The 12041-nt window shown below is 35.1% G+C and overlaps 1 protein-coding gene across 6 annotated transcripts in view; it reads right to left on the bottom strand.

Annotated features, from left to right (window-relative positions):
• Positions 1-12041, bottom strand: part of ERBB4 (erb-b2 receptor tyrosine kinase 4) — a 985443-nt gene that overhangs the window by 27715 nt on the left and 945687 nt on the right. For all 6 annotated transcript variants that reach the window (XM_045520468.2, XM_045520469.2, XM_045520470.2 and 3 more), the window contains one exon: positions 11709-11879. In XM_045520468.2, coding sequence (XP_045376424.1) covers positions 11709-11879 — 171 coding nt within the window. The remainder of the gene's footprint in view (positions 1-11708; positions 11880-12041) is intronic.

The raw sequence follows: 12041 nt of genomic DNA, 5'->3' as shown, positions 1-12041 counted from the left end.
ATTGAACTTGGCTTCTACTAACTACTCCCGGACTGTTCTCTGCCGATTCTCCTGTTTCCTATTATTTTCTGTCTCTATGATTTCACTAGCTCACTCTACTCTAAGAATGTTCAGATGCCTATTATTCTAGTAGACATCCTCTGACCCATCTTACTCTCTCAGGAGCTCACATTTTTCTCCTTTCTTCCCTTCACGTGAAAGAATTCTTCAAAGAATGACCACTTCATGCCTTGACTCTTCATCAATGGTATTCTGCTCTCAGTAGTTCCATATTCTAATAAAACTACTCTCAAGAACAATACCAATATGTCATGAGTCAAGAATAATAACCTGACTTCTAAATCAAGATTTAGCTTCACATGAGCTCTGGACACACATTCCTGAGTATCTAAAGGCTGTATCTACTTACACTCCAAAATACTAATTATACTTCCATGTTCTTTTATACATGGGTAGTAATGTTAACCTCTTCTCAATCTCCCAATTAGAAAACTTGGTGTCACCTTGACTTCTCTCTCCATCTCACTCTGCAACATCTAACTGGTACCCAAATCTGTTTGATTCTCTCTCAAAACCGTTACTTACATCAGACTTTGTATGCTGTCTCCTTTGACTTGGGAGAGAATCAGTCTTTGTTTTAGTTTACATTTTAAACAGTTGCCAGAATTTTCTCACTAGAAGTAAATGTGGCCCTGTCACTTCCATCTTAAAAACACCAATTTGTTCAAACAACCCTGATGCATTCTGTTTAGCCCCTATTGTAACACTTTCCTCATTGTGTTTTATTGGCTAGCTATTTATCTGCAAATTCCTTGAGGGCAGGAATGGATGTGCCCCTAAACAGGCAACCATGGGATTATATAGATAGTAGACACCTCAATAAATGTTGGATCAATGAATAAATAATTGAATGAATAGATGCCCTTTGCTACTTGCCTGAAATAATCAGCTATTTGAGCTAAGTGAAAATTTTTGAATCTGAATTCGTGAATAAGTAACTGCTAGTAAGACTATTCAGATAGTCCCTTAAAGATCAAAATTAACCTTTATGAGAAATTTAGTTAAAAAATTAAGAATTAAAAAGCTAAAATTATTTACCAGTGTACTCATCTCATTTTTAAAGAACCGAGGGCTGACTTTATAGCAATGATAAAATAGCAAAAAAAAAAAAAAAAAATTCAGAAGCAATGCATCAATGTGGTGAAGGGTATGGCCTCTAGGAATATCAGAGCCAGGTTGCCTGTTCTGTCATTTAATACCCGTGGCTCGGTTTCACCACAAAAATATCAGGTGATAATAATAGTAAATATCTCATCGGGTTTCCATGAGATTAAATACACTTAAACATTTTAGACAGTTAATATGGTACCTGGCACATAATAAGTGATAACAGGTGTCACTTATTATTATTTATTCTTTGAATCATCTCATACTCTTAAATGTGATCATTAGCAGTAAAAGAATGAGTTTGCCTTTAAACTCAGGAGTATCCAATATCCAGTTCTGTATAACACAGAACTACGGTACCTGGCTCTAACTAGGCAGAGATTATACCAAACTCCAAATGAATCTGAATTATGTACATCTCAAAATCTCCAACATGCGAAAAATTTTAAACGTTACTATTTTCTTCCAGAGAGGAAAAACAATTAAGTATGAATGTCACTGAACAATGTCTGTGATTCTTGCTGGAAAAAGCAAACCAAATTGGTTGTGAATTAAACTTTCAATTTTTCTCCCTCTCTGACTTACAGGACTTCTTTCATCATACAGTCACGGTGTTTGGAATTTTTCCCATCTACCCCTCCCTCAATTCAGCTTTTTGCATTCATCAAATGTAATGTAATGAGAGGCTGATCCACGGCTATTCACTCACGGTGTCTGAGTGAAAACTACCACACACAATTTAGCCTCGCTTTAGAGAATGCCGGTGTGTCAGAATCCCCAGCTGAGAAAGGGAACTTTTCATTTGGGCAGGTGACCGAGAAAAGGGACCGAAGCACAAGATGCTTCTGATGAGGGTGTGTCCAGCAGCAGAAAGTGCACAAAGGAAAGCTAATGAGCAAGCCCACCCCCCATCATCCATGACCATCTTCTCCCATCCATTTCACAGCATAATCAAAAGATATTCTGAACCTCTCAAAATGCCATCAATCCTTATTGAGAGTGAAATTGAACATCTCTCTTGAGCCATGGCAGGAGTAATCATCCTAGTGAGCTGGCCTGAACCGGGAGCTCTGGCAGACAAAGCTGGATTTGTAAAAGTACGTAAATAAATACAGACAGACAGAAATTAAGTAACCTCCACAAATTAAGAATAGGAAGTTGATGATAATCTCCCAGTTCTATTGTGGAAAGGGTAAAGAAACTCACAATTGTGCTTCCCAGGTTGACTGCCGTAAAGAATAGGCTTCTTGATGAGATGTCTCCCATGATGTACAGCAGAGCTGGGAATCTTGGGGCAATAATACTAAAAAATAACCATCTAAATGATTCAGATAAAACACTCATTAACATTCCAAATCGAAGTGTCACCCCGTCGCCCCTCCCTCCTTCTTTGTTTCCTTCCCTAGCTCTGATTTCCTTCTTACAGCACTTTTGAACAAAGAGGGGAAGAAGCCTCTTCTGGTTGTCTGAAAAGGCTTCTTATGCTAGCTGACAACTGCTCAAGTGGAAAATAATTTCATAAAGATGACTGAAAAGTTCTTTAACACCAGATTCTGGTTAAACAAGCCACATGTCTATGGTCTATGGTTGAATTGTGTTGCAGGAACCTCCTGGCAGTGTCCAACTCCAGAGCTGATAAGAAACTACAAACCATAATGTCCATCTTTCAGAGGAATCATTATTTGATAGACAGGTCATGCAGTGTGGAGTTAGAAGATCTGACATTGGCTTGGTTCTGGAATTACCAAATTCTTAACCAAGTGACCGAGTCATCTGATAGGTCAAGGACTTCAGTCACTATGTCCTTGGGATTCTGGTGTGAAAATAAAATGCCACCTATGTCTAAATTCTTTGTAAACTTTAAAGCGTTATTCAGCTATCACTTATTTTCCTGCATGTTCCAAGAATGAAAGTGATTCTGTTTTTATAACATATTGCTTGTAGTGGACTTTGAGTCCTCAAAGGATTCAAGAAGGGGGTGAGGATACTATTCAAAATATTACTCTTAAGGCTAGAGTAAAAGAAGTGTCATAAAGATTGTCCCAAATATTTTTTTAATGAAAAAAAAAAAAACCTAGAAATTTGTACCAACCATTTTTGAAATGAACTTCATTTGAGCAGTATTAGGTTTTTATTTATATTTTGTTCAATTATTATTTTTTGGAGATGATATATTGATTTTTCATGTTCTTTTACCAAATGAAGGTGGGCATTAAAAGCATAGACTGTAAAGCAGATGGATCTGTGTTCAAATCTTACTTTTTACAATACAGTCTGTAAGCCCTAGCCGAAGGACTTTGCCTCTCTGTATCTGTTTTTGCCTTTGTAAAATGCAAACAGTAAATCTGCTGACCCTTGTTGTGAAGATTAAGGGTAATAAATACAAAAGCTCAGAGCAGAATCTAACACATAAATATGTGGTCAATAAGTGGCAGCTAAATTTAAGTTTGTGTTTGACAATTCTGAAACATTTGTGAAATTTGTAAGGATCATTTTCTCGTCAAGCATGTGATAACTGAGTACCAATGCAGACATCTTTCTCCCTGTTTCTTGTTTCAAATTTGGCTCTGTCTGTTCCATTTGCCTCCTAAACCATTAACACTCGATTACGGGGAGTCTCACCGAAGAATAAGCAGAGGAGTCAGAACAGCAGCAGCATCTCTGGCCTCTCATTGTGCTCCTAGCAGGAGCCTTTCAAACCAACTGATGCTAAATTTCTCTAGGCTTGAAGTCAAAATCAAGATGTCCATGTTTTTGACCAGTTAAAGAAACAAAACAAAACAAAACAAAAGACAGAACCAATAAAGGACTGAATGTTAGACATGAGAGACTGCAGCATGGCTTCCCATTGCTCCCTTAAAAGCAAAGGACATGGAGCTACAGATTTAATCTTTTCTAGTATCAGTTTACACATCTGTAAAATGAGAAAGTTGTATGACAAGGTCTTTAAGATCCCTTCCAGCTCTGACACTCTATGAATATATAATTACTACACATCCACCTCATACTCCAATAGGGCAGCTCAGTAGTGCAAAATACCATACTGAGGGTTGATCTACATACTTGGGCCGAGGACAAACCACACTGGTTATGTTTATAATCAGGGAAAATCTAGTTGAAACAAGTGACTAGAGAAGGACATAAATACTAGGAGAAGGAAAGGCAAAGGAAGTGGAAAATGGGAAGGAAGATTATGTCACTGGTATGTTAAGAAGAATCAGGCGTCCATGTGTGAGCATAGAATTTTATGTACAGGAAATAACATAAAAGAAACAGGTAAAGCACATGCTTAGCATGCAAGAGGTCCTGGGTTCAATCTGAGAGAAAAAAAAAGAATAATAGTAATGGAAAAAAAAAAAGAGTACTTCACTAAATAAAAGTAAGGCTTACAAAGAGTAATATAAATAAAATAATATAGCCAGATTTTAAGAAAGTCACTGGTAGAGAAGATATCACACAAAAAGACACTGATATTTTGCTGATAAATTAATCATTTGAGGGTGTGAGGGATACTCTCAAACCAGTGGACAATCAGACAGATAAGAACTATCTTTGATATCCGTATAATTTCCAAGAACTTGGAAGACTAAACAAATGCAATTTGATGTTATGTTCTTATTTAGGGGGAAAAAAAGCAAACAAATCTATAAGCCTAAGGAGAAATTGTTCTTCGTTAAAACAAATCAACTACCCATTCACACCTCCAAACTAAAACAGAGAGCACCAGCATGATCTATATTTTCACAGAGATAAACATTGGGATAATAATGCTTGCAGCTATGGGCAATTTTACGTGTGTGAGCTGGGGAGTAGAGGAAAATAAATTGCAGTGACTGGTCAACTGGAATGGCCAAGGCATTTCCTAGGATAAATGTTCAAAAATTCTTCAACTGTTAGTGATAATAGGACTATACATCATATAAAGAGAGAGCTAATATAACATATATCATTCAAGTTTATCCCACTGATGGAAATAAAGGCACACTCTCAATAGACGAGGACAAAATAAAGTGAAAAGAATTAGTGCTAATAAATGATCAGGTGCTTGAAATATTCACTAATATGGTTTATCATTTGGTAAATACTATATGTAGAAATTGAGCCCATCTGCAGGAAAAAAAAAAAAGTAGATGTCAGTAATTCCTGCGAAGTGATGAGGGCCTAAATTAGAGTCACGGCAGGAGAAACAGAAGATGGAAATTTGAGGGGTGTTTTTCAGGATGACCAGAAAGGATTTTGTTTTGAATTGGATAGTTTAAATGACAAGAGATTTCAAAACCATGTTTCAAGCCTTCATAACACTGACATTAATAGGAAAATTGGGAGGAAGTCTATCATATCTTCTCTGAGAACATAAAAAGTTCTCAAACATGTACAGAACAGAAATAATGCAAAAACTAAAAATTTTAAAGTATACTTGAAAACATATCTCCTTGCCTTTATTCATGTACCATTTGTTTGGGGTTTTTTTTTTTTTTTTTTTTTTTTTTTTGCCTTCTTTCTGACCCATTTCAGTCCTGCCCTACCAAATCTTCTATTTCAAGCTAGATCCTCATTTTCCAGTAATGATACAGCCAAAAATGACTTTCTGTAGCCTCTTAAGCTGATTTGGTTTTCTTTATCTTTTTTCTACACTATCTGGCATCTTGCTTTCAGAATATTACCTCCTCAACTAGAATATGAACTCCTCGAGGGCAGAACCTTTGTCTTTCAACTCTTGCACCCTCATTGCCCAACACAGTGCTTAGCCCAAGATAAACATTCAATATATTAATTCATTTACTTTTTCATCACAGTAAACTGAACAAATTGAAGATTACTGCTTAGATGGGGAAATATTTTGGGACAAAAGTCCCTAGTGATAAGAAGTGTCTTAATAAGAAAAGCTCCTTCTTCTGGCTTAATAGATTAAAAAGAAAAAATCCCAAGTATCATATCAAGGATACCATGCAGGAATCCTTGACATATTTTGGAAGAAATGTAAAACCAATATCCTGAGACCACAATCGTTTATCGTCAAGTAGCAGCTGCTGTTAGAATTGATATTGATCCCTGGTAAATTGCAACCAGAGTAACCTTGTTAGATCATCACAAAATTCTCCCACTACATCATTTAGCTATGAGATGCTTCCTTAACTTGTGTCCTTAGGTTTCTCTCTTCTATAATCAATCACATAAGGAAAAAAGTTGTGTATAGAGGTAACCCAAAATGCTTTTAGGCATTTTTCAACTAACTATTCTCTAGAAGAAAATATAAGATAAATGCATAAAATACAATGATTACTTTGAAACATCATCCTTTGAAAAGGTTTTAAACTTAGAAGGAGCTTGTAGGTGATCTAGTTCAATCCTAGACTCACTAAAGTGAAGAGACTGAGTCTGATTAAGTGATATGACCAAGGCTGAAGTGTCAGAGTTAGTTCTAGAATGTGAGATTCCTGACATCCAACTTAATTTCTTTTATCCAGTTACCGTTAAGAAAATGAAAAGTGTTAGTTCCGTAAGTCGTAAGAAGTTTAATAGCAACTTGAAATGAGGAATCACCCTCCCTAGGCTCCTCTGCTTTTTTAGGATTATGGTGCCCCTGTGGGAACACTGAATGTTGGATTTAATCAGTAGCTTTGCCTCTTATCATTTGTAAGTTATCTAAACTCGCCACAGCTTAATTTCTTTAACTCTTAAAATGGAACAAATATTAGTACCCACCTCACAAGGCTTTGTGAAATAAAAATGAAATAGCTAATTTAAAGCACTTAGCATGGTCAGAGTAAGCACTCAACAAGTTCTGGCTGATATTACTATTACTGTTTTTATTATTTCATAAAATAAGAAGTCAAGGTTTTGATTTCCTAAATTGTAAAGACAAATCCATGTCATTATTGAGAGGGACATCACTGTTTCTGTATTATCATTTTGCTTGAATTTCTGCTACTTTATCACTAGGAAGCATACATAGTACAATAGCATAAATCCTACAAGGGAGAACAAAAGTTTCTTATATTTCTCTTTCTTTTGTTTTAGTGATGGATTAGTAAAAATCTCAAAAGGTCATTACAATATGCGTGGAAACATTATTAAAACATCTTCATCCAAGTCATGAAATCTTAACTGACGGCAAGGTGATAAAGGTGCAAAATAAAGCATGCAGAATTATGTTTTCTGAGTAGTCAAACATTCAGCCTATGCTCAATTATTTAGAAGCTGATCAAACTTGGGAAATACCAAACGCCTTCATCTTTCACCCTTCACTTCTCTTGCCTACATTTTGTCCAGTTTTTCAAATTCATGTGTATATCTATCCTAGGAGGGAAAAAAAAGGGCAAAAAGAGGAGGAAAACTGCAAATCTGTTAATATAGTAGTTTCTTAGAAGATTGGAAAGGAGTGGAGAAAAATTTAAATTGTAATGCTAGGTCCATTGTGGATCACCTGCTCCACCAATGTGAGCAGCTACAATTCCTCTGTCTTCTGCTGGCATGGATACTTGAGACTGAGCTGATGTGTTTCGAAAGAGGTCGAATACTTAATCTTTAAAACTACTCACCACAAATGACTGAATGATCCTGCAGCAATTGAAACCATGTCTTCCTCCATAAAAATGCATTGACACTCTTACATTAAATTCAACTTTCCAATATCATTAAAGCTAAAGTATCTTTAGCCCCATCAATTTATTAGCCATTTTGACTCATTGTCGTTGCACTGAATATACAATTTATTATGCTAAATAGACACAAATCTAGGTCACTCGAAAGGGAGAGACAAAGTGTATCCATATTAACAGAAAAAAGTCTGTGCAGAAATTCCAAAATTGTACCAAACATTTAACTGAAAATAGAAGGCAGTCTGCATTTAAATAAATATATCAAAGAGAAGAAAGATGGCAATGGAATCTAAAACCTATTGATAGACTCAATACACAAACAGGCAATGGCTGGATCATATATGAAAACTGCAGCGTAATCCACACTTAAAGCAAACTGCCCAGGAAACCACATCTACAATAAACAGCCCAGAAAGGCAGTCGGCTGTACGTCAGACTTGCAGCAAGCCTGATTGTTACTTCTAGTAGCAATCCAGGAAACTGTTAATACCTTCTGTTAACTATTGATCCTAAATGACCAGGATTTGATTAATAACTAAGCAGCTTCCTTAATTTTTGTCTCCACTTTTAACTCGGAACCAATCAGTGAAAATAAATATGCTCCCCTAACCAATCCCAGAGGATGTCCTGCTTCTCATCAGCCCGCTTATCGAGTCCCCACGCCAGCAGCCACCAAACAGGCCATACCTGAAGCCTTCTCTTTTCGCCTCTATAAAGCTTTTCCATTCCTCTGCCTTTGTGTCTCTGCCACAGTGGCTGACTCCCTTGCTATAGCGAACTGAATAAATCGCCTTTGCTTTTCTTATTCGATTGGTCTTCATTTATTTCAACATGATTGAGCACCTACTGCACGTCCATCAATAGACAGCATGCTAAGATGTATTAAATAGTCAATCTTCACAATATTCTGTGAAGATTTTTTTTTGTCCCCATTTTACAGATCTAGAGCACTGAAGGTTGCAGAAATTTAGACAGCTTCTCATGTTCTCCTATTCATATCATGCTAAAGTAAGTACTTTTGGTATATTACTTTGATCAAACTTTTTGAGATAATATTAAAAGGATATCTAACAATAATAACACCAACATATATAAAATTGGTGAATGCTTTCTGGCATTACTTGCATTTGTATCTATCATCTTGCTAGATAAATATCAACATTGTTTTTTTTTTAATTTGACTCATTGCTTTAAGGTTATAATTTATCAAAATATAGAGAGAGAATTTAAAATAATTAAAACCACAATAAAAATAACTTCCATAACGTATTTGCTATAAGAACACATCAGCAGAAATACTTGGCTTGTCAAGCAGTGATTGCATCAACAAGTTGTTCATAGACAATGTGTAGGAAACCTCATAAAAGAATGTAATTGTTTCTAATTGACAAGGAAACAAGTAAAAACGAAATTTGAGTGATTCTAAAAGAAAGTAATAAGTATTGATTTGCCTAGCACTTCAGATACTCTGCAATTTTTTTTTTAAAGTTAATTGCCTAACAATCATATAAGTACCATAATGTTTGTTTTACAAATGAAGAAACAAACTTGTTAAGATATTCAGAACATTAGCTAAAGCTTCTCAGCTAGTAAGCAGGAGAGTCTATATTCAAAAACTGAATTACTTTTTGGTTTCAAAGTCCAACAAATATACTCAAAAATATTTGACTAAACTTTACTTTAAAATGGTCCCTTACTGTATAACTTGGCCACAGAACCTAAAATGGAAATAATTTATTTTCTAACTATAAAACAACATAACTTAGCTTTATAAAAAAGAAGGGAGGAAAACAGCATTTGCACATATTAGAAATTATCATTAAAGTTATATAAAGCAAGACTGAAAAAAATAGAAAAATATAGATGACTAATAAGGCTTTTTAATGCCTGAAAATAAAATGATATTTAAGCACAATCCCTTTAACAAGGACCTGAAAAAGTAAAAAGAAATCTACAGATAATATTGTTTAAATAATAACGTGGAATAAGAAATGATGGCTAAAGGCCAAATAATTCCTCATGTGGCTTCTATTTGTCTCACTAATTCCACTTAGTTAAAACTTTTATTAAGAATTTCTTGCATTAAGCATAAATAAATATGAACAGAAAGTTGAAATTTGAGAATCCTTATAAAAAGAAAAAGATTTAAGCTCTTGGCCTTTACAAAATTTCATGTTAAGAAAGGGAAACTATTTTCTTGAAATGTCCCTGTTTTAATAAAAGTAATGAATTTGTTACATAAAATCATAAACGTCAAAGTTATTATTTGGTCATTTTGCTAAGTGTACAGAGAAAAAAAAAGTATCTCCTTCACAAACCTTAAAGATTTTGCTCCTTCCCATAAACAAATGTTCAATAACCTATCAGTTGATTTAATTTTTAAACATTTTAGTTACATCTCCTCTCCACTGAGCTACAAGATATATTTTTCATTTAAAGGGAAAATTAACTGAGGTCTCCATCTTTGCCTCTTTCTACATCAGACCTTCTAAATGGGGGTGGATAAACAAAAGGTATGGGGAAGGTTGGGGGATGCATTTTACAAGAAAAGCACTTAAAGAATTTCCCAAACAACATGTATCTCAGAGGTTGAGGTTGATGCTGAGAAAAACAACCATATTGAAAATATCATGTTCCAATAACTTTGAAGCAACAGTATGTGGCGTAGAGACAGACTGTTCACTTAGAATCCTGCCCTTCGACTGGCTGTGTGACACCAGTCAAATCACTTAACTTTGCGATAAGTTTCTCTATTAGCAAGATGGAGATAACAATAATAGAACCTCATGGGATTATTGTAACTATTAAGAGACAATATATATGTGTTGACACACAATAAACACTAGGTTTATTACTGCTGTCAATTTGAAATAAAGCAAGTGACTTCATTTTAAAGAATGAGCAGCAAGTTGAAAGTTCCCTTATGCCTATGGTCAAGGCAAATGGGATGCTGTTGTTCACCACCTATGATGCTTCTTAAACAAAGGAAGAGACCAAGAGAAGAGAACTGCTTTCTAGGAAAAAGTTAAACATCATGTTTATACCTTTTCAATGGAAGAAACTGACCACAGGCATTATTTTACAGCTTCTCCATGCTCCATGAAGGCTAATGGACACTTGAATGTCAACACTGTCATGCTGTACCCTCTCTATATACCTGTGTGCCTCTTTTGTTAACCTTAGTACTTCTTGAAAGTAGTAGTTTTGTCAAAATTCTTTGCATCTCAAGTGTCTAATAATGCCTCACATGTAGAGGCCCTCGGTACATATTAAATGCATGATGAATGAATTTTCAAAAATAAACAAATGAATACATGGATTGACAGTTTTTAGAGAAAGAATGGTATTCATACAGAGTGGGCTTAATATTTTAAGTGAAATATAAATTCTTCTCCGAAGCTTCTTTCAAAACTTAAATCTACACCTTAGAAATAATTCAGAAGTCCCTCAGTGTGGTGGACTTAGTTCAAAGGATTACAGTTTTTTGTTTCTACTTCAACTTGACAGAAAATATTTAATGTCTGTTAAATGAATAAAAAAGAGGTGTACTTGCATTGCCTCTTGACCAATAAGTCACATTATCTTATTAAGACAAAAAGTAGAGAAACCTATCTTGGGAAGAATTTTTATTTATAAACACACACAGATTTATTTCTTTAAATTGGTTGCAAATTTTCCAAAATTAAGATTTGCTTTAACTAAGACTAAGAAAAGTTTCCCCTTCTGAAACCTGAGGGTATCTCAGAGCGCATTTCCCATGCTTGCTTTCCAAAATGAACTCTACATGGCAAGCTTAGCATAGTTTTTGTTGGTGTAACAATTTAGGAATCACACTGAGTTGAGCTATAAAATTATTTTGTAGTATTAATGTTTATAATGTATTTCCATGATTTTCTTTCTCAGAAATAATATGAGAAATGGTATATAATTTCTTCTTACCCTATTTGAGTCAATTCTTGCTCTGGAAGTATAGATGGGAGGTGGGATGTTAAAAGCCTGAGGGACCAGGTATTCCTCAGCATCCATCATGTCTTCTAAATCCTCTTCATCCAAGAGATTCTGAAAGAACTTGCTGTCATTTGGACTGGGAAGCTTCATGCGATCATCACCCTGAAAAATTGCCCGTCAGACACATCAAAAAATGATCCTTCCCCTCATCTTAAACATGTGGCCTTTGGAGCAAATTTATGTAATAGCAAAACAAATGGTTGAAAATTCATGCGTTCATTCAAAATAATAACAATAATTCTTTAGCACAGCTACCAGCCATAA

This window comes from Camelus bactrianus, chromosome 5 (genome assembly GCF_048773025.1).
Source record: "Camelus bactrianus isolate YW-2024 breed Bactrian camel chromosome 5, ASM4877302v1, whole genome shotgun sequence".
Classification (NCBI taxonomy): domain Eukaryota; kingdom Metazoa; phylum Chordata; class Mammalia; order Artiodactyla; family Camelidae; genus Camelus; species Camelus bactrianus.
Note: the sequence above shows the minus strand (reverse complement) of the source record. Positions and strands in the feature narration are given on the sequence as shown.